At 47.8% G+C, this 23,423-nt stretch overlaps 1 protein-coding gene across 2 annotated transcripts in view; it reads left to right on the top strand.

Moving 5' to 3' along the window:
* Ikbkb (inhibitor of nuclear factor kappa B kinase subunit beta) overlaps positions 1–23,423 on the top strand; it is a 49,032-nt gene that overhangs the window by 9,715 nt on the left and 15,894 nt on the right. For both annotated transcript variants that reach the window (XM_075986325.1, XM_075986324.1), the window contains exons 3-10: positions 1,743–1,837; positions 3,094–3,211; positions 5,998–6,067; positions 12,576–12,664; positions 13,799–13,888; positions 16,924–17,048; positions 20,554–20,661; positions 23,094–23,223. In XM_075986325.1, coding sequence (XP_075842440.1) covers positions 1,743–1,837; positions 3,094–3,211; positions 5,998–6,067; positions 12,576–12,664; positions 13,799–13,888; positions 16,924–17,048; positions 20,554–20,661; positions 23,094–23,223 — 825 coding nt within the window. The remainder of the gene's footprint in view (positions 1–1,742; positions 1,838–3,093; positions 3,212–5,997; positions 6,068–12,575; positions 12,665–13,798; positions 13,889–16,923; positions 17,049–20,553; positions 20,662–23,093; positions 23,224–23,423) is intronic.

Genomic DNA, 23,423 nt, shown 5'->3' with positions numbered 1-23,423 from the left:
GTGCAGTATTAAATGGAGAGTCTTTGTAGCTCTTCTCAGTGAACTGGCCGGTGTCACTGTGAATAGGGAGTCTAATAACTACTGTCCTTCAGCCTTGCTTGAGGCTGCCACGTTTGACTCCGGGAACCTCACCCCAGGGCTTCTTGCTGCTGCTGCTGCTGCTGCTGCTGCTGCTGCTGCTGCTGCTGCTGCTGCTGCTGCTGCTGCTGCTGCCACTGCCGCCAAAACCACAGGCTCAGAACTCTTCCATCCTTCATGTTCCCCTGGACTATATACAGCAAAGAGACGTCTGTTAGCCTCAGGAATCAGTCACCCTGCTAAGTCACAAAATACCGATTTTTCCATTGAAGAAACCACAGTGAGGTTCAGAATGTTGTAGTGATATTTTATTTGTATTTTAATAAATAAAGCTTGCCTGAAAATCAGAATGCAAAACTAAGGCCCTAGAGGCCAGGGAGTGGTGGCACACACCTTTAACCTCAGTACTGGGGGGGAGGGGGAGGATGAATGCAGACTGATCTCTGTGGGTTCAAGGCTACCCTGGGCTACACAAGATCTAGAAAGGGATCCAGGTGGTAGTGGCTCACACCTTTAACCCCAGTGTTTGGGAGTCACACACCTTTAACCCCAGTGTTTGGGAATCACACACCTTTAATCCCAGCACTAGGGAGGTAGAGACAAGAGCGATATGGCTGGGCAGAGGAATATAAAGGGGAAGAGACAGAAACTCACTGGAGTCTTTAGTATGAGGATTTTTGGAGATAGGATCTTGCCCCTTTGGTCTGAAGATTTGGTAGAGGTAAACGGTCTCTCTAGTGGTTGACTGCTTTGCTTTTCTGATCTTCTCGAACCCCAATATCTGTCTCTGGGTTTTTATTGTTTGTGCTACAGAATGTAGTTCAGTTGGTGCAACGCTTGCCCGGTGTTCACAAAGCCCTGGGTTTGATCCCCAGCACATCTAAACTTGGCGCAGTGGTACATGTACACCTGTAATCCCAGCACTTGGGAGGGGGAACCAGGAAGATCAGAAATCCGATGTCATCCTTGTAGCCATAGTGATTATCAGCCTTGGCTTCACTAGACCATTCTAAAGTAAAGAAGTATGTCAATTAACAATGAAGCCGAGCTTCTGAAGAGTATATGCGTCATGCTGAGAACTGTCCATGTAGAGTTGGAGGATACCCTCTATGGGTCCTCATCTTCATTTCAGCTTTGAATAGTGGCAGGCCAGTGCTCCTGTTTCTTAAGTAAAGACACAGTCTCTGCATAGCTGGTGAAAGAAGGTGGAGTTTGAGCTGTCCTGTGTCCTACTGACTACCCTATACTCGTCTCTGAAGAGAAAAACTCTTGCACAAAAGCATGGAGATATCCACTGTGCCAATGTCAAGTTGAATCACATGGAAATGCCATTTTCACATGTGAAAAGGGCCAGTCACCAGCAATGCTGTATGGCTTAACCTAATATGGCAATGGTTGGGGTATGGAGAGAGATGTCGTCCCTGGACAGGAATTTGCTACAAAGCTTTAGTGGAAGACAGAGGGTCAGAGCAAGGCATAAGGGATCTGTGTTCCCTGGATGGGCAGAGGACATAGGAGATGAGCAAGCTGCGATGTGGGGACGGTAAAGAGAGCAGCCAGGCTGTCCAGGTGCTTCTTAGGCTACCTGCGTGGCTGGCAGGGCTCTGTGGGGGTCGTCTGTTTGGTCGTTAATTGTTCTGATGCCCAGTGTGCCCTTTCTGTAGGCGACAGGAGAACAGATTGCCATCAAGCAGTGCCGACAGGAGCTCAGCCCGAAGAACAGAGACCGCTGGTGCCTGGAGATCCAGATCATGAGACGGTGAGGACCTGCGCCCTTATCTGGGGAAGCCACTTCCACAACCCTGTGACGCTGGAATGAAAACCACAGCACGCTCTCCCTGCCGTGTCTAGAAAGGAACCCTAAGTCTCTTCCATCAGGACACTGCCAGGCTATCCAGAGAGGCGACTGTCCTCAGGGCTTCTAAAGGAGTAGCACTTAAACACTACATTGAGTTTGTGGTCAGGCCTGTTACATTAAACTTAAGATAGCTGTCATAGCTAAGCATGGTGCTGTGCTCCTATAGGCCCAGCAACTTGGGAGGCTGGAGACAGGAGGAATAGTTGAGCCCAGGAATTTAAGACCAGCATGGGCAACATGAGACCCTGTCAAAAATTATATAAGTCAATCGTGATAAGTTTTTATTTTTCAACAAAAATATCCTTGTCTTCCCTATGCTTCTAATTCCAGAGTGGCATCTGACCCTCTGCTGCTGTTTGCCCTCTGTGGATACCCTCACAGTGTGTGGGGGGACAGGATCTTTCTGTCCTGGGTGGATGCTCTCCCCCCACTGCTGTGACCTGTAGGTGAGCTCTGTAAGAGTTAGCTTGAAGCAACCAAGAAGATGCTCCCTCCACTCACTTCTTTCGTTTCTTTAAATGACTTAATTTTTACACGTATGGGTCTTGCCTGCATTTGGATACCACGTGCATGCTTGGTGCTGAGGAGGCCAAAAGTGGAGTTGAACCTTCTGGGACTGGAGTTCCAAGACGGTTGATGGTTGACGGTTGTCATCCAATATGCGGGTGCTGGGACTCAAGCCTAGGTCCTCTGGAAGAGCCCAGTCTCAACTGCTGAGTCATCTCTCCAGTCCTCTGTTCCTTTCTTAAAAAGCAGAGAGAGAGAGAGAGAGAGAGAGAGAGAGAGAGAGAGAGAGAGCGAGAGCGCGAGCGCGAGCAGTTGCCTCCCTCATTGAATATCCACGTGCACGATCGCATCTCCCATACCCTTAAATGGCGTAAGGTCCCTGTCATCACCTGTTAGAAGCAGCCTTGCAGCACAATGAAAACTTGAATTGGACACTTTAAGAACAATGAAAAGATACATGATATGCTTATAGGATATTTGAGTTTTCAGGGCTGAGGAAGGCTGAGTTAACATGTTAACTTAGTAGACTACTCCTGTTTAGTCCCCAAGGGGACTGGTTATTCTGTGCCTTTGTTGGAAGCTGAGATATGGAACGAGGGGGATGGATCTGAGCTGAAGCTCGAATGTTTATTGGTTTCCCCTCTTTCTAGGCTGAACCATCCCAATGTCGTGGCTGCGCGGGATGTCCCCGAGGGGATGCAGAACTTGGCACCCAATGATTTGCCTCTGTTGGCCATGGAGTACTGCCAAGGAGGAGATCTCCGAAGAGTGAGTCTTCCGGGATTGTGGGATTTAGGTCCATGTCAGCTGGGACGCTGGGAGGGGAGAAACGGAGAGACCATTCACCATCATCCATTCACCATCATCCAGCAAGCTCAAGCAGTCAGTGGACTGACCGCACCTATGCGAAGACCCTCTTCTATGCCTTCTTTGGGGTGTTTCCCATAAGTGTAAATCAGAAGGTTTAGTCAAAAGTGCCTGCAAGAAAGCCGAAGATGGGCTGTGTCACGTGATCACTAATGTGACAAGGAAAACTTGCCATCAGACCTGGACCAGGGAAGCAAGAGGGAAGTAGCAACACAGACTCTTCCCCCTTTGATATGTTAGAGCCACCACAAGCTTTTGGGGTCAGTGTCACTGCTGTCCAATGGGGAGAGACTTTCTTCACAGACGTGACAGCGTTGCACAGAATCACGGAGGATGGGAGGGAGTCTTAGCTTGGTCATCGGAGATCAGGGCCGCAGTTCCAGGTCCTTCCGTCTCACCTGTGGGGTTTCCACTTTCCTGCTCGCTGTCCTGCCTTCTCCACTCCAAAGCCACACTGGACAGAGGGCAGTGGCAGTTTTTCCGGGTCACAGGGACAGTTCTGTGTGCCACTTAAACACTCCTTATGCTTTTATAGGGTGCCTGGTTTATGGTTTCAGCATCCTGGTACCTACATAGAATTCCTGCACTGCAGGTAGATGCCGTGGCCCAGAGACGTTTCTTAGATAAATCACCAGCTATAGACCATGGCTGTGGTGGAACTCCCTGTCTGTAAACCTGGGTCAGGTCATTTAGTATGGGGGAAAAAATAAGCTCCAAGTGAGTTGTTTTCAAATCTACTCCGTCTATAACTCCATTCAGCTCCTTACTATAAAGACTCACAGCGTGGGGCCCAGGTGCTCTTTCGGGGCTCCTTTTCCATAGCAGTTCCCCTGACATACGTCATGTGCTGTGGCCTTTGTTCTGTGGGCCTTTCCCCTTCATAAAAGAAAAGTTTCTGTGAGTGAGTCTCCCGCTAGGGGTGGGAAGTCCTGACGGAGTGTAGCTAGGGAACAGGATATGACAACACCGTGATGCTCCTGTTTCCTGACCTTGGACAGTTACGTAGTTGCTAACTGCCGTTGGGTGGGAAGGCAGCCATGCTGTTGTAAGCTGTCAGAATCAAGTGACAAGTTGGTCAGACTGGAGAGAGAAGTGGGTGGGGGTAACCAGGTGACTGGGTGCTCAGAAGCGCAGTGGAGATGCACACTTGCCCCATCAGGCAGCAGAGACCCCGTAAGGTGAGGGAAAGGGGATGGAGATCTCAGGATGCCTCTTGGCCTGGACTTCAGGGTGATCTAGGGAGAGGCGGGATGTGGTTGCTTAAGAGAACCTCTGTCCTTGCTGTCGCTTGAAATGGCACTGGGGAAGAGTCCTGCTGCCCAGGGCTTTTATGATCTTGTTCTCTTCATTTCCTAAATAAGGTAACTTGTCTTTTACTCCTCTTTAAAACTTAAAAAAAAGAGTGGGCAAAATCTATATTATCTCTTAGAGCAGTGGTTCTCAACCTTCTTAGTGCTGTGACCTTATATCACAGTTCCTCATGCTGTGGTGACCCCCACCACAAAATTATTTGTGCTGCTATTTCATAATTGTAACTTTGCTACTGTTGTGAATCGTAATATCTGTGTTTCCTGATGGTCTTAGGTGACCCTTGTAAACGAATGGTTTAATACCCCCAAAAGAGATCATGACCCACAGGTTGAGAACCACTGTCCTAGAGTGCTAAGCTTGAGTAGCAGGTAGCAAATTTCAGATTCAGAGTTAATTTCATGACATAAATGTACCATGCTTTGTTTGTACCTGTAGTCCAGCTATGGGGGAAGTTAAGACAGGAGACTCATCAGGTGGTGGCGCACGCCTTTAATCCCAGCACTGGGGAAGCAGAAGCAGGCAGATCTCTGTGAGTTCGAGGCCAGCCTGGTCTACAGAGTGAGTTCCAGGACAGACTCCAAGGCTACACAGAGAAACCCTGTAGACTCTTTTTTCAAGAATTTGAGATCAACTTACAAAGTATGGTGAGACTCTGTCCAAAAAAAAAAAAATACACAGCCTCAAAAACAAACAAAAACCTAAACCGTGAGGAGAGTGAACTGTGTGGCGCATAGATAAGCAGTCGGGGATGGTCATGAGTGTTGATGACTCGTAGCAGCACGTGGAGCCGCTTGGTAAACTTAGAGCCATTCAAAGCCCAGCTCCAGCTTATATTAGACTCCCCGGTCTCAGTTTCTTCACCTCTGGCATGGAGATTTCAGCTGCTCTTCCCACTGTCCTGAGACGTGGGACTCGGGACAGTGATGCTGGGTGGCGCAAACAGAGTCTGCTGAATTCACCATGCAGTACCAGGTGCATGGCCAGGTACATAGCAAGTGCACATTCCCCCACATTAGATTGTCCAAGGAAGACCCTGTTAGCAGAGTAGCCAGAGGGTGGCTTTTTGCAGGAATCTCAAGAGCAAACTCAGTTGCTATTGACCTTAGACCCCGGCCACTCTCTTCAGACTTGCAGCAGTAGTGAAGTTGATTCAAATATTTCCTTCTGGGGCCAGGGAGGTGAATACATGGATGACTGCAGGCTGCTGCCTCGCTTTGACCCTGGAGCAAGTCCTACTGCCCCAGCTGCCTCCAGCCAGTTCCCCTGAACCCTGGTGTAGTCCCAGCACTCAGCTGTCTGACTGGCAGAAGACACAGGTGGGCTTCTCAGGGGTCTCTGACCACCCAGACTGACCCCGATTTTCATCTTCTCCTTAGTACTTGAACCAGTTTGAAAACTGCTGTGGCCTGCGGGAAGGAGCCATCCTTACCCTGCTGAGTGACATTGGTAAGTCCCGCCCTAGAAACAAAGCCAGGCCCTGCAGGGTAGACGTGAGTCCAGTCAGGCACCTAGGGAATTGCTTCTGCAGAGGGTGTGGTGAGATGTGGAGAGAACCTCCGGGAGTGAGTGAGGAATTCAGCCAGGGCTCAGATAGAGTTCCTTCCTTCCTAAGTCATGGTGCGAATGACTGTGCGTTCCCTGGAAGAGGTTTCCCTTCCCACCAAAGGGATCCACTCCCTACTTTCCTGGAACGGCGGGTGAGCTAGGTCGTCGTCTGGTAGTGAGGCTCTCTACTCTCACAGCAGCAGGTGTTTGCCAGCCATGGGCATAGGAAAGCCCCCTCTTTAACACACGGATACTGTGGGTGTCCTTAGATGCTGGAGCTTATGGCACTCGGAGAAGGCTGGCATCAGGGAGGAGAGTCAGGTGGGCCTGCGGACACCTGTATGTGGTGTCTCCTAGAAGTGGGGTTCTCACAGTCAGCTCTACCTCTCGCCTACAGAAGTGGGGCTCTCACGGTCAGCTCTACCTCTCGCCTATAGAAGTGGGGCTCTGACAGTCAGCCTAGAGAAGCAGATCTGAGAAGTGCCACAGAGCTTGCTCAGGGCTTTAAAGATGATGATGATGATGATGATGATGATGGTGGTGGTGGTGATGGTGATGATGGTGGTGATGGTGATGATGATGATGTGATGATGATGGTGATGATGATGATGGTGATGATGATGGTGATGATGGTGGTGATGATGGTGGTGATGGTGATGATGATGGTGATGATGATGATGATGGTGGTGATGGTGATGATGCCATCATCCAAGGCTAGTGCAAATTGATAGTTTGGGTTCTAGAGTTATCTAGAGTTCTTCCTTGAATATGTGTCATGTTTTTGGAGAATGGCCTATTTTCAGCCCTCCCCTACTTCATTCTTTCAACCTGTACATGTATGACTTGTTCACTCCAAGTTTGTTTTTCCAGTTGTACAGAAAGTTTGATGTGAAGTCACGCGTCCTTTCCTTGGGTTATCCAGCCATTAGCATTTACCTCATTTACACAGCTGTATTCTCTAACTTTGCAGTCCAGGGGCCTCTCATCTTTCAGGAACTTTGCCAGTGTGGGTCTTAAGGCTGAGATCCAAGCAGTCTGATATGTACAGCATTTCACCTTCCTGAGCATCCTCCCATTTCCTTTGCAGTGGAGCCCCATGGAGGCCTAGGTGACATTACTACAGTCTTACCTCATGGGTAAGCCACAGCCACCTCTTGGCCTCGGATTTTCCTGTGTGTCTGCCGGAGGAGCCCTGTCTGTATACCTGTGGGGTCTACTCTAGAGGTCTAGACTTCCACGTGTTCTCCCGACACCATACTTCCTGTCTCACTCACCCATGTTTTACTTAAATGTTCACCTGATTCTGTCTCTTTAAACCAGCAGCCAAATTACTGATTTGCTCCTGTTGGATTAGGTTGAAGGCAGGCTGGTAGGTAGGGGGTGGGGAGGAGAGAGGGAGGCAGGAGGTTCTTTTGTTCTCCCTGGGCGACATTTGCTTCCTTTGGTCACCGCTTTTTCTTGGATGTCATTCTCTCAAATATTTTTCTTCTACTCATTAGATTATTTATGCATCTGTCATATAGGTAGATAAAGTCTCTACATGGAGACTGGTGGCTCATGCCTGTAGTCTTAGTTTTTGGAAGATAGAGGCAAGAACATTGCTGCAAATTTGAGGATAGCCTGGGCTATAATGGAAACCCTGTCTCAAAGGAACAAAACCAAAAAGCTCTCTAAATGACTGGTCCATGTACGCTAACTGGATGACTACTTTGTATGCCCTTTACTTCCTTGGGTGCGGTGACTTTAGTATTATCTACTCTAGTGCCTCCTTGGTGCGGGTGGAGCAGCGGGCTCGAACATGCAAGCATCCTACCATGAGCTCTACCCAAGTCTTGAACCAAACTGCTTAAAACCAGAGCCTTTGGTCATTGCTTTGTCTTCAGCGTCGAGAGAAGTAGTAGCTGGTATATGGCGCCTTGTCTGTGGGTATCTATAAGATCAAATGTTCTGAAAGGAATTAAAACACATGATGACTCATTCTTTAAATGATAGAATCTGGACATCCCTGTATTAATACCCGGCTTATAAACCAGCCCTTCCACTCAGTAGCCAAGTGGCCTGAAGCGTGTTACTCATGCTCAGAGCGCTGACTCGTTAGCTGTAAGTGAGAGCATTGCTCACCTCGTTAGAGTCCTTGAACAAAGAATGAGATGCTGTACATCAGCTCTCCCTAGAATGCTGTACAGTAAACCAGTGTGGTCCCCTTCCCTTTCCCGCCCTGCAGGCCCTAAAACCCTCAGTCCCTGCTATGGATTATTAATGAGGTTGGAGCCAGCAAACCCCATAGGTGGGAGTCTCGTGAGATGCCCTTCCTGGAAATGCCTGCTCTTCCCCAGACCCATTTCTAACCCAGCCATTTCTGGGATGCATTCCTGTCCTTTGACTCTGCTTGAAGTTGCTGATAGATTTATGTTTTATTTGCATATCGCACCCCATTTCTGATTTCTGTATGAAACCATCAAATTTAGTCTCACGACTAAGTCAGCTCAAAAGCTTTTCATAGAGTGACGCAGTTAACATAACCGTTTTGTCTTCTGAAACAGCTCCTGAGCATATTTCGTCCCAAGTGCAACATTCTCTTTGCTGGAGTCACCACTGTTCCCTGCCTGGTTGGTTCCAGTTAATTAGCCAAGCCATGCTCCTGGTCACAGTCCACATTCATTGCCTTCTCATCTGGGTTAAATCTGTTTGCCCCTAATATCTGGGTCCTGATTTTTTAGGGACTCCGCACGGACCATCATCAGGTAACATGCACAAGCAGGATTCTTCCAGTGAGTTTTAAGTTACCAAATGCAGCTCCAGCAGCTCTAAGGAGAGTACACATGAGAAAACAGGTAGATGCCTGGCAGCCTCCTAGAGCTAGCCTGACCCACCATTGCCTCATCCTGGCAAACCATCCTGGGATAGACAGAGGCAGTGATAACAGTATGACCCTCCCCATAACAGGACCCCAGAATAGCCCACGGGAATCACAGTTACACTAAGTACTCTTTTAGAGAACATAAGAGTGTTGCTTCCTGCCAGCGAAGCAGCGAAGTCCCAAACAGTCAGGTCAGAAGGGGTCAGTGGCCCAGGCTGTCAGTGGCTTCCTGAACCTTAGAACTGCACATGCCCAGACCACACCTCATCTTCCATGTTGTCTTCTCTTCATGCTTGCCCCCTCCCCTTCACCTTCCTCTCCTGGACCGGCCGCTGTCTGCTTTACCGTATTGCTGGTTGTCTGTCTGGTGTCTTGTGGCACCTCTACCAACTGTATCTTCCCCGAGGCTGTGCTCTAACCTGAGCTCTGGATTCATGTCTGCAGAATATTTCTCCCAAAGTCACTCCCAAATTGAACTCTAAACTTCTTTTGACTTGATCCCTTTGTGATACCTTCTTTTTCACTGGACCTGTCTTTCTGCACACCCAGACATGCGTGCCAAGTTTAAATCTCATATTTTGGGTCAGTGGTTAAGAGTATTTGCTACCCTTACGAGGGATCCAGATTGGTTCCTAGTCCCCATATGGTGGCTCTCAATCCAAGGGATCTAAGAACCTCTTCTGGCCTCCCGGGGCACCAGACATCTACATAGTGCGCATGCACGCAGACACAGCATTCATACACATGAAATAAAAAGAAATAAACCTTTAAATCTCACCCTTGAAAATCTTCCCTTCATACGTTTCTTACTCTGCCTGGCTGGAAGGACTAAAGGACAAAAAACACTCTCCAGGTTGAGCTGGGCATGTGGCTCAGCTGGTAGAATGCTTGCCTTGCGTGCGTTATGCCCAGTGACTCATAAACTGGACATGGTGGCATGTGTCCCAGTTCTGGGGGTGAGGCTGGGGAGTAAGAGCAGCAGGATCTGGAATTTAAAATTATCTTTAACTGCATAGTAAATTTAATGCCAGCAGCCTTTGTTTCCAACTGAGGTCGCTAGCCTACTGCACACGGATTCCTATAGCCTGTTCCTCCATTCCCCCACTCGCTGTGTCCTTCCTTCCCCTGTACCTCATCCGGGACCCTCAGCCTTCCTGTCTGTTAGCCTCAGACTTTGCCCGTCACTCTTGATTTCCCTCACAGCACCCTGCTCTTCATGGTCGCTGAGCAAGTGAGAGAGTGGTTCTGCACTTTTGTCCTAACATCTGGTCTTGCTGCTTTCCGCCCTGCTTGTTAGTCACAGAACCCATTTTAGCCCAGAGACCTTGAGCCAGGCTAAGTCTGTTTTGCCTGGGAAGTCCGACAGCAAACTGGGCAGCTCATGGTAGGCTCGGCACTTTAATTAAGAGCACAGACATCTCTTACTTTATTACTCAGTGGCAACTTGGACCACCCATTGGTTGGCCTCTCTCCATCCCTCCCTCTCTTTTCTTCTTCTTCCTTCTGCCTCACCCCCAAACAGTCTACCACTAAGATACACCCGCCCCCTACCTGTTGCTTTTCGCTGTCTTGTTTTCTTCTGATCTCTACCCTCCTCGAATCTTCTTGTCCATTGTGTTCCCAGTGGAACATATCTCAAACAAGTGTCCTGAAAAGAGCTTACCAGACTCTTAAGACTTGTATGAATATCGGGATTTCATGGGCACGCCCCTTCCAAACCTCTTTCCTACCTGGAAGCCTGGTTGATTTAGTCTGTTTTCTAAGTTGTAGTTTATTATATGACGAATATGACTTAGAATTGACGTCATATTCTTACTGTAATCCTGGGGAGATCCCGGGTGTAGATGTGGGTACCACCCTGACAAGAGTCATAGTGATGCTCTTTGCCTGCTTTGGGTACTGCACCTGGATCTCTCTGCAGAATCCATATGACAACAGGCCAAGGTACCCATCACTCCCTGCCTGCAGGGATGGCCACCTCCCCTGCCTGCCAGACTGACCATCTCCTCAGTTTGCTGGAGATTCCACATGACTCAGCCCATCCTGATAGGCGTGGTACTGTGTTTTGTGTGTTTATGTATAGGTATAGATTAGTATGTGGATATGCTTGTACACTTGTGATGTGTCACAGAAAGGGCTTGGTATTAAATCAGTGTTGTTATTGATTTTTTTTATCTCCTACCCCTTTTGAGACAGGGTCTCTATGTAGACCAGGGTGGCCTTGAACTCGACATTTAGATTAGGTGACCTCTGCCTCATCTCATGATCATCTTTGTGCTAAGGTTATAGGCATATGCCAACTTTTACTTTAAAAAAAAGTGGTGGGGTCTGATACTGTCCTCTTGGCAGTGCATCATCGACATTCTTTAAGTCAATAGCTGTGCACCTAAATTGTTTTAAAGAAGTTGCCCATTATAGCTGGAGAGATGGCTTAGTTGGTGAAGTGCTGGCATGTGTCTTTGGTAGATTTCTATCGCTTCAATGAAATACCATGTCCGAAAGCAATGGGGGGGAGGGAAGGGTTCGCATCATCTCACACTTCCACAACACAGTCTATCATCCAGGAAGTCAGGACAGAAACCTCGAGGCAGGAACTGAACTGAAGCTGAGGATGAGCTGCGTACTGGCCTGCTTCTCGTGGCTTGCTCAGCCTGCTTTCTTAAAGCACTCAGGGCCCCCAGCCCAGGGATGGCACCATCCACAGTGAGCTGGGCTCTTCCCACTCGTCATCAATCAAAAAATATCTTACAGGCTTGCCCACAGTTGAAGTCCCCTCTTACACAATGCCAGCTTGTTTCAAGGTGATGTAAAACCAGTCAGCACACTGTGCAATCAAGAGGACCTGAGTTCAGTTATCTGCACAGCACCCCGAGTGAAAAGGGTGAAGTCTGCACCTGTAATCCCATCCCGGGGAGAGGGGCAGAGGTAGAAGGATCCCTGGGGCTGCTGGGAAACCAATCCACATGAGTTGCTGAGCTCCAGGTTCAGAAACCCTATTTGGAAAAAAGATAAAGGGGGCGGGGACAGGCTAGGAAAGGATGGAGGAAGATACCTGAGTTTGAGGCCCTTTCCTGAGCTTTGTTTGTGAAATCTTTGACCATGGATTTTCCAAATGTATTTTGTCTATGTCCCTTTTGTTAATCAGGGCTCCTGCGGGCTGGACTTGATCTTCCTAGAGGCTGACTGACCTCAGACTGCTGATCTTGCCTCCACCTCCCAGCTGCTCCCATACACCATCGTGGCTAGTCTTTTTATGCAGTACTTCAGCGCCTCATGGATGCTGGGCAAACACTGCAGTAACTGGGCTACACCATCAGCAGATAAACCAAAATCTCACAGTTAAAATTCTGCTCTTTTGGCCTGGCCCCCTTCACCTGGCCTGAGCAGTGTCCGCCCCAGGCTGCCGCTTCTGTCCACTGAGTTTATGCAACAGAAGTCAGAAAATGTGTCAAGACAGCACTATATTGTCTTTTACAGGCTTGTGAATTCTGAAGGAAAAAAGCATTTTCTAGATATAATAAAATATCGTTCATCTTTACACCCCCTCAGCATCAGCACTTAGATACCTCCATGAAAACAGAATCATCCACCGAGATCTGAAACCAGAAAACATTGTTCTGCAGCAAGGAGAGCAACGGGTGAGTGGCCTCCCTAGGACTTAGGGAGTCTCCGGGGCTGCTGGGGGGACTTAGGGAGTCTCCAGGGCTGCTGGGGGAACTTAGGGAGTCTCTGGGGCTGCTGGGGGACTTAGGGAGTCTCTGGGGCTGCTGGAGGGACTTTAGGGAGTCTCTGGGGCTGCTGGGAGACAGCTCTGGCAAGGGAGTACTCAGCATTGTAAGTTTGTTTCTGGATTTCCTCGAGTCACCCTGTGGTTCTCTTAAGGATTTCTTCTTTTGGGATTTCTTTCCGTTTTTGAAACAACAGTGCAAACTGTTCTTGCCGGCAGACTGAGGCAAGCTTGGCTGTATCACATTGACATTTTATTTTTTTATTATTATTTTTTCTCCAGTACTGAATGTATTACATTGTTAATTTCCCACGTTGCAGGAATCTGATAAGGAAAATGTTTATTATTCCACCTCCGCCCTCAACCAAACACCTCTTTGAGACAGACTTTTTCTTTTTCACTTGTTTTGGAAGCCTCACCTTTTGGTGTTAAAATGAGCTGAAGTTGGTTGTGGGTGTGGTTGAGAAGAGACAGGCAAAGGTAGCATCAGCCCATCGTGGGCATGGTCCAGGTTGCCGTTACACATGAACTACTTGTGGCCTCTGCCAATGGCTGCCCCACTCGAATGCAATGGTAACCTCCTCACGAGCTTAGATACTGTAGTCTCCCAACTCCGTTCAACCAGGGGTCGCCCATCCCTCCTGAAACGGCTTCCCTCACAATTCCTAGCCCAGCCCATGACTGTGGCAGACTCACCAAACCCTCATTCTTCCAGTCATTCTTGATATTTCCTGAGCAGGGCCTGGCCTGGCCTCTCCCATTACAAACCCAGGCTTAGTGACCCTGGGGTCTGATATGTAGGCTCTTAATTGATTAGTGGCAAACCAAGAAAAACATCTGCCCAGCATTTTTATAGTACCCAAAAGGTACCTGGTCGAGGACTTTCTCCTGTGAATATAGCGGCTCTAAGATGTTCAGGAACCACCATTCTTTGGGAGTTCAGGAATATCTTTGTTCTAGTGGCAAACAGACTCGCGTTGTGAAAGGAGACGGTCCTCTTACAGCCTACAGATTCTTCTCCTCACCCCACCCTTTTTTCTTCCAGTTAATACACAAAATTATTGATCTAGGATATGCCAAGGAACTCGATCAGGGCAGTCTGTGCACTTCCTTTGTGGGGACCCTGCAATACCTGGTAAGAAATGGGCCCAAGGGCTTGCTTCTCAGTCCCTGTGATGTTCATGTTTGTGGGTCTGTCTGTCCTTCCTGCCTGCATCTCAGGCTTGCTGGCTCCGTGGAAGTCTAGAATTTTTGTGTGGGTGCACAAACCCTAGTTCACACATGTGCGTGTTGTTTTGCCCTCTGGAAAGATTTAATCTCTGCCCTGGTGTGAGAAGGGCTGTGCTGTATGCCTTTACCCAGATCCTGGAACCTCTCTGTGCCAGGGTTCTGTCTGATTATCTATAGAGGCCAAGTTTCCTGGAGGGTCGCGGAAACCAGTGGGGAAGAGGTGGGGCCGTGACTTCTCTCCTGTGTGCTGTGTGATCTGGATACCGGAGTGATATTTGATCAACTCATTCTTCAGGAATGTTGTACGCCAGACCTTGTGCTCAGAGCTGGCAGTACAGTGAGAAAAGAGATAAGTGTTTTGCTGCTCACTGAGAGCTTACCATTCAAGAAGAAAGCAGGCGTTAGTCACCATGGCATCCAGATACTCAGAAACCACCGTTGTCATGAGCGCCTCTGATGCAAGTACAGTGTTGGAGGATGTGTTGTGTGTGAAGGGGGCCTAGCTAAGTCTGGGCCTAAAGGTGAAGGGCCAAAGTGGGGGGAGGCAGTGCAAGGATGGGGAGAGGAGAAACTGGCGAAAGCGTGGCTCATTGGAAGACACAGTAGTGTGGCCCAGGCGCTGGGGAGGAAGAAGGAAGGGACAAACTGTTATCCTTTACTGACTTTAAGGGTTTTTAACCGTATCATAAAACCTCTGGAACAGCCCTAAAGAATGACTAAGGCGGCTGCTGGACTGACACATCCCCAACTGTGCAAGTAGAGAAGGGAGGCACCGAATGTTTAAATGCAAGAACTGGGCTGGGACACTGTTTGGCATAGCTGTAATCAGCTCTTGCCCAGAATCTAAGCACTGGGCTGGTGGAGACAAGACAAGCATGAGTTTGGGGCCAGCCTGGACTACACGGCAAGTGCCTATCTTAAATAGAGCAGGGGTGGGGTAGATAACAGACACTAAGGAAGACTTAGTGATAGATTCATTACTGGTGATAGCAGCCATCAGATTGTGGTTGAATAATGGAATCTGAGTTCAATAAACAAAAAAGGTTGAAGGTCTCAGGGCTAAAAGATCATAAGCATTCTATCTCTTAAGAAAGAAATTGTGTCTTGTTTTCCTGAATTTGTTAATGTTTCCTATCTAGCCTACCAGTTAGAGTCCGGGAATGCTGTTTCTCCTCTGTTGTATGGAACGCAGCTTTCCCGGGACTGTGGGATGTAATTCAGACAGTGCGTCCATGTGGTATTATTATACACATTCCGCTAAGTACCCTCTCAAGCCCTCAGTAGCTCAGCAGCAACTGAGTGAGGTGAGCCCATGCTCTGGCCATGATTGGTGACTCCTTGTATGGCTCCAGGAACTTAACCTGACTAGAGGTAGCAAAGGAATGAAGCAGTGACTGGCAGGAACGCCAGGATTGAGTGGACTGAGCTCTCTGGTGCAGAAACGACGGCATCTTGGAAACTCATTGTGTTATAACAGAGAGGCAAGGTTATAGCTGACCACGGAGGTGGGGTGAGGCGGTGGGTTTAGTTAGGAGCAATCTTCAAGCCAAAGATGATGGGAGAGGGGAAGAGCTATGGTGGACAGTTTCTGCATACACCGTCAACATTCATACCCAGACCCCCTAGGAAATCTTGGCCTTCTCTCTGACCCTCATCCCGGTGGGGAAGGCTTCGCTGTTTTCCCATGGGTCTGAGACTGTAGCCTTTGCCATGGCGGTGTCCATGTTACCAGCACACATTCACTGGGGTTGTCATTCACGCAAGGCCCCCTCTGCTTCCCACACGAGGTGCTAACAAAGCTGTTTACTTACATGAATTAAAGTGTCCATCCATAGCCACACCTGAAGATTGAACTAATTATATTTTAACCCAAATTCCTCCTGGTGTTGACTCCTTGGCCCTTCTGTAAGTCTCCCATGTCCATGTAGATCATGGCCCTGTCATTGAGCCTCTGCTGGTGGTAGTCCTTCCTGGATGTTTCCTCAGTGTGTTTCCTTCAAGCCTTCTGAGCCCGGTGCATGGCCTGTCTGGGCTTTGTCACACTCCTGGGCCATGCTCTTAACTCGGGCAGCAATCGTGCAGCTTGGCTTTTTCCTGCTTGATTATAAATATCCCACCTCTCTGTATGGCTGTACGTTACTTGATTCGGGGTTACTTGGTTTAATGTATGTGCTTTGCATTTGGCGTGTACCAGCTGATGCCGTTTGTCTGTTGGGCATAGCTTATCTCTCTGTCTGCTGTGGACTGGGGCCTGCATGTGATCTTCATCAAGTCCTTGGTGTACTATAACCCTCATTTTTTTTTAAAATATGCATTGGTGGTTGAGGGAGTCAGATCCACTGGAACTTGAGTTACAGACAGTTGTGAGCTGTCCTGTAGGTGCTGGGAATTGAACCCCAGTCCTCTGGAAGAGCAACCAGTGCTCTTAACCACTGAGCCATCTCTCCAGCCCTTACCACCCTCATTTTTAAATAGGGAAAAATTAAATAACCGTGTAATGCAAAATAAGTTTACTCTGGTCTGCCTTGAAGTGATTCCTCAGGATCCTGACCCCTCAGCTCTCCTGCCAACACTTCTGAACACAGTCTCATTAAGAATTTGAAGTACAGAGCCAGGCTGTGGTGGCACATGCCATTAATTTCAGCACTTGGGAGGCAGAGGCAGGCAGATCTTTGAGTTTGAGACCAGCCTGGTCTACAGAGTGAGTTCCAGGACAGCCAGGGCTACCCAGGGAAACCCTGTCTTGAAAAACAGAAAGCAAACAAACAAAATATATGAAGTACAAGAAAATCTTACGTACCCACAGCTGAACCTGTTCGAGTGCTCCTTTTCTCTTCTGAGTGGACAGACTCTGGCCTGGTGATGAAGGCGGAGGCTGGCTCTGTGAGCTGGAGCTCTTCGAAGCAGGAAGAGGGTAGACACAGCCACTGTGTGTTTCAGGCCCCAGAGCTGCTGGAGCAGCAGAAGTACACCGTGACGGTCGACTACTGGAGCTTCGGCACCCTGGCCTTCGAGTGCATCACCGGCTTCCGGCCCTTCCTTCCCAACTGGCAGCCCGTGCAGTGGTGAGTGGACCTGGTCCTGGTGGGAGAGTTAGCCTGAGGGGAGATGTCTTGTCCTGGCTCCATTTCTTGTCGCCCAGTCCTTTTCTGGTCCCCAGGTTAGGCCCAAATGGTCTGTGGTCCGTTCTCCCTAGCAGTGGCAGGTCAAGCTTCTCAACCTTGAACGAAAGAATGGTTGCTGGCAGCACCTGTACATAGAGCATCGGTCCTAACGTGGTCGGCCTCGACAAGGTGGTCCACCCTAGACCGCTGCATCACTGCGCATTGACAGTGATGTGTTAGCAGGTCATTAGTGAAGAGAACAGAGGTTCTCACGAGACCGGTAGCGAAGGGCTATTTACAGGTGCAGTAAAGTCCATCAGCGTCAGTCTTCATGCAGAAAGGTTTTCCTTAAAGTAGTTTCTGTAGTAGTAATAAATGCTTGAAACTTCAAAAGTATTATATATGTATATACATATACGTATACATACATATATATATATTAAAAGATTGTCTCATGAAAGTCTCCATACCTCTTGGTCTCCCTCCTGGAGATGTGATAGCCACAGTTTAGTGTCCTTTATGGAGGCCGGTGCCCTTCCCGCCAGGTCTTGCGTTTTTTTTTTTTATGCTATCCTCATTGCACTTGAGTGGAACCATAACTGAGCATTCCTCTGTGTGTGCTCTGAAAGCCTTTTCCACCAGAATTCCCTTCAGAGCAATGTATTACACACACACATACACATACATACACACACACACACACACACACACACACACACACACACAGAGAGAGAGAGAGAGAGAGAGAGAGAGAGAGAGAGAGAGAGAGAGAGAATCCTTGTCTAGCGCCTAAAAGTGCTGTTTGGTGTTCTACTCAGTCACTGTGGTGCAGTTGGCTGTTGGAAGACTGAGTGGTTCATAATTGGTGCTTCTTAAAATAATACCACAAATAACATCCTTGTAGGTAAGCTGTTGCTCATACACAGCTATTTATCTGGTTATTTATACATTCCTATGAATAGAATCAACAGATTTACAGAGTACACACATTTTAAAGACTTTGAGGTGCCTTATGCCAGCTGCCAGAAAAGGCTGTACAAAACCACACTTCTGCAGGGGTACACCAATCTCGCCTTTTCCCTGTGCCGTTCTTAACACCAAGGTCTTCATTTTCCTAAGTACCTTGTAAGATTAGTAAAAAAAAAAAAAAAAAAAACAGTAACTTTTCAAAGGACAAGTGCTTACACCAAGAAAAACTATCTAGCAGAAAATAGCCTTCACTTCTGGTCCTCCTGCCTCCAGCTCCCAAAAGCTGGAATCACAGGCCTGTGCTATCACACAGTTTGACTCAGTGCTAGAGATGGAACCCAAGACTTCCTTGCCTGCAAAGGCAAACACTTGACCAGCAGAGCCACAACTCCTTAAAAACATCTTCTGATACAAGACGAACCATGGACCTGTGAAGGCGGTTCTAGATGAAAGGTTTGGGTGGTGGCAACAGAGATCAGTTCCACATTTAGAGCTACATGGTGGGGGTGCAGAGGCAGAAAACACGCCAAGAAAGCCCACTGTCCTAAGATAACTACTTACAAACCAGGCTTTGGTCTCTCAGCTCATGGGTTCTGGGATATACAGAATTAGCTTCTTAACCTATAGTCGCACATTATAATTTAACCATAAAGTAAAGTAGCTTTAAATTATTTGTACTACGTTGGTTTTAGTTAACCAAGTGATTGGTTGTTTTGTTTTCATTTCAAATGTTCACTTTTTCAAAGTTGAGCAGAGGAAGACATCACAAATGTTGAACTTCCTTTGCATTTAACAAGATAAGTTAGATCCTACAGAGCTGAAAAAAATACTGTTTGAAAACGCCCTTGATGGCTCGGCGTCGTCACAGCATGTGTGCTGTCCGCAAAATCTCTTCCCTGGAACCAGCCACACTGTCAGCTCCTCAGAAGTCAGTTTCACTGAAACCCAATTTCTGTGGACCAGTTTATGAGAAGACCTTGTCACCTCAGCCTCTAGAGTCATCTGCCCTCAAGAGACAAGACGCACAGCCCAGGCAGTCCGTGCTCTGCCTAGGGCGTCTGTTTCTAGTTTCCTATTGAAAGACTCTGTTTTCTGGAGGAGAGCACCCCGTTTTAGTTTGAAGCCCCAGGGACCGTGACTACCACTTCCCGGCTTTACTAGACCGCATGCCAACCTCTGCCATGCATGTCCCACCTTCTCCTGCTTCCCTCCGCCCTGGAGAGGCCAGCTCGCTGTTTGCCAATGGTAACTGCGAAAGGCTGAAGCGTTTTCTTTTTCATTTGGATCATTCTATTTAGGAGAAAGACGCATCTGGACTTTTATGCACTAGAAATTATACCAGAATTTGAGTCCTTTGTTCTGTCTAATATTGAACAACACCTACTCATTTCCTCACCACTAAGTGGCAGACTAAAAATAATGTCACCACACAGGATGGCCACCGAAACCGAGGAGCTCTGGCAGAGTACTTAGTTGTTTATAAAACGGCGTTCCAACTTAAGCTGTCCTCGTTACCAAGAGGACTGGAAGCCACTTGGGTTTAATTTTTCCCTCTCCTGCACTGCCTCAAATACCTTTGGAAGCTCCCCACTCTGGGAAATATGAAAGTTCATTTCTTCTGGAATATGCTTAGCCACATACTTGCGAAGGGAAATATGGGCTTCCCTTCCCTTACTTGGTAGCTAAGTGGTAAAGGCACACGTCACCAAGCTCGACAACCTGAATTCCGTCTCTGGAGCCCCAGTGGTGGAAGGAGAGAACCATTTCCCTTAAGTTGTCCTCTGATGCCCCATGCATGCCATGGCGAGTGTGTGCATTCGTGTACATGAGCATACATGCGCACACTCGAGCTCTCACACGAATAAATAAGTGTAATTAAAAATGTAGCCATGTACATGCGTGCATACTTTACATCTCAAATTAATGTGATGTGTACGCAATGACTGTGGCTCAGAACCCTGATTTTATCCTCTACCGAAACCTGAGAGCTGGGCTGGAGAAATGGCTCAGCCGTTAAGAGCGCTGGCTGCTCGTCCAGAGTACCTGGGTTTGATCCCCAGCACCCACATCAGGCAGCTCACAGGGGTCACTTGTCCACACACACATATGTATAATTGAAAATAAAATCTTTTTTAAAAATGAGAGCTTATATTTGATAAATGAAGGGTAGAAAAACTAAAATAATCAAGGATGAGACAGAGGTCAGCAGAGCTTCCTGTAGAGCTCAGGACGTGAGGTCATGAGCCATCTTGCTGGACGTTGTCCTTCAGCCTCAATTTGGGCAGCGCTGGCCACAATTTGCTTGTTTGCTGTGTTTTAATGCTGAACCAGAGTCTCCCCATGCTAAGGACTCATTGCCCCTGAGCTAAACCCATAAACCTGTCAGCATACTGAGCATTATTTCAGAAGGTGTGCAGTTGTAGTGAGGTTGGTTACAAGTGTAAACTGGGTGTTTGCCGTGAGTGACATAAAGGACATCTTACAATGGCATCTGCAGGCATTCCAAAGTCCGTCAGAAGAGCGAAGCGGACATTGTTGTCAGTGAAGACTTGAATGGAGCGGTGAAGTTCTCCAGCTCTTTGCCCTTCCCCAATAATCTGAACAGGTAAGGCCATGGGCGTTCATCGCATGTATCCTTCTTCTCTTTAGAAATACAGGTCTGAGGTGGCATCTGGTACATTTGTCTGTTTATTTTCATAATATATGTGTGAGTGACTGGTACCTGTGGAAGCCAGAAGAGGGGTCAGGTCCCCTGGAACTGGAGTTGCAGATGGTTGTGTGCTGCCATGTGGATCCTGGGAACCAAACCTGGGTTCTATGCAAGAGCAGCCAGTGCTCTTACCCATGAGCCATCTCAGGACCCTCTGGGCTTTTGAATGGATAACAAAATACGGTCCTGTCACTGAGAACTTGACAGTCCATCTCAGCATTAGACAAAGGATGCATTCTCGCTTGTATCTCCTCTCCCTCAAAATCTTCTTTGTTGTTATTAATTGGTTGGCTGGTTTTTGCTATGGTGGAGGTAAAAATCCCTGTCTTTGTTCATGCAAAGCAAATGTTCTACCAGCTCCCAAACCATCTCTTTGCTCGATTCACATAACAATTTATTTGTATATCTTATCGTTTTTGAGGGAAGCCAAGACAAGGACTCATAGCAGGAACCCAGAGTAGAAATTGGGGCAAAACCCTGCCAATTCATTTGAGGTTCCCTTTCCCAGCCGACTGTGGGTCTGACTATGACATGTCTCTACTCTGAAGTATATTCATTCAGCCTGGACTTTGTTACTCCACGGGAAGTCATTTAAGGGCAGGGGTTATACTTTATTCCTCTTTGTGTTCCTCGTCAGGCCCAAACAAACAAAGCTTTGAGGTTTGAATGGCACTGTGCTCTAGTCTTAGAGCTAGAATATAAGTGGTTAATTAGTGCATCAGAATTGGGTCATAGCACAGAAGAAAGCTCCAGGTGGGTGGCCGCTCACATATTCGGGGACGGGGAAGGAGCCATATGGATTACAGCAGTGTGGAGTGACACCGGGTGTTCTATAGTTGGGGTGGGGGGGAGAGTTAGAGAAGACATGGACAGATGAAGAAGATAGAGAAGTTTGACTGGAAAGATTAGAGACACGTGGGGCTGGAGAGATGGCTCAGTGGTTAAGAGCATTGCCTGCTCTTCCAAAGGTCCTGAGTTCAATTCCCAGCAACCACATGGTGGCTCACAACCATCTGTAAAGAGATCTGGTGCCCTCTTCTGGCCTGCAGGCATACACACAGACAGAATATTGTATACACAATAAATAAATAAATAAATAAATATTTAAAAAAAAGATTAGAGACACGTGGGGTTGGCCCTGAGGGGGCAGTGTGGGCAGCAGGAGCCTAGGGGGCAGTGTGGGCAGCAGGAGCCTAGGGGGCAGTGTGGGCAGCAGGAGGACTTTGAACATTGTATGTTCATCCATTAGGTGCTCTCAAATCAGCAGCTCAGGTTCCAGACCAGGGCTGCTTAAAACTTCCACTCAGAGCCCAGCATAGTGGCACACACCTTTAATCCCAGCACTGGGGAGACAGAGGCAGGTGGATCTCTGTGAGTTCAAGGCCAGCCTGGTCTACAGAGTGAGTTTTAGGACAGCCAGCATCCATGACTGAATACTACCCCGTCTCATGCTATTTTTTAAATGTGTGTTTGTGTGTGTTTATATTTTTTTTACTCGTTGGCTCTTTGAGGTGCCCACCACCAGCTCCCAGATAATCACATGGAGTCTTAGTTTTACTTATGAATGTTCAGCCTTAGCTTAGCTTTTTTCTAGCCAGCTTTTATTAACTTAAAAATCTCATCTATCTTTTGCCTCTGGACTTTTACCTTTCTGTATTTCTGTATATCTTTTCTTTCCTTCTTATTCTGTATCTGGCTGTATGGCTGGGTGGCTGGCCCCCAGCATCCTCCTCTCCTTCTTCTCTTGCTATTCTATTCTCTTCCTATATTTCTCCTCCTATTTGTTCTCTTTGCCTGCCAGCCCTGCCTATCCTTTCTCCTGCCTTGCTATTGGCCATTCAGCTCTTTACTAGACCAATCAAGTGTTTTAGACAGGCAAAGTAGCACAGCTTCACAGAGTTAAACAAATGTAACATAAAAGAATGCAACACATCTTTGCATCATTAAAACAAATATTCCACAGCATAAACAAATGTGACACATCTTCAACTAATATTCCATAACATGTTTATGTATGTGTGTACAGGTGTGTGTTCTCTGAAAGCCAGAAGACAACCTCAGAGCCTATACACCTCTTTTTTTTTTTTTTTGAGACAGAGTCTCTCATTGTTCTGGAATTCAACAAACAGGCTAAGCTGGCTGATTCTCTAAAGATTCACTTGTCTGATATAAGCTTTTTTTTTATATGGGACCTGAGATCGAACTTAGGTCCTTGTGTTTGCAAAGCAAACCCCTCACTCAGCCTGAGCTGTCAGCCAGAGACTGTGCTTTGGAATCTGCACACGAAGGCACCTGACTCAGGCCTCTCTTACCTTTGCTGCCCGCAGTGTCCTGGCGGAACGTCTGGAGAAGTGGCTGCAGCTCATGCTCATGTGGCACCCTCGACAAAGGGGCACGGACCCCCAGTATGGTCCCAATGGTTGCTTCAGAGCCTTGGACGACATCCTAAACTTGAAGGTGAGAGTAGAGTCAAGGCCTCAGTGGTCCCCAGTGGGACATAGTAGGGACACTTGGCTTTGGGAGGAAATCCAGGCTAAGAGGACAGGAAAGCGGAGCTGACTAACACTGCCACCAGCTTGCTGTTGAGGGAAATGGGACTTAGACTAGCGCTTCACTGGCAAGCACTGCGGACAGCAGGGGATCTTGGCAAATACATG

The sequence above is a fragment of the Microtus pennsylvanicus genome, chromosome 9 (genome assembly GCF_037038515.1).
Source record: "Microtus pennsylvanicus isolate mMicPen1 chromosome 9, mMicPen1.hap1, whole genome shotgun sequence".
NCBI lineage: Eukaryota > Metazoa > Chordata > Mammalia > Rodentia > Cricetidae > Microtus > Microtus pennsylvanicus.
This window is presented reverse-complemented; position numbering and strand designations above follow the sequence as displayed.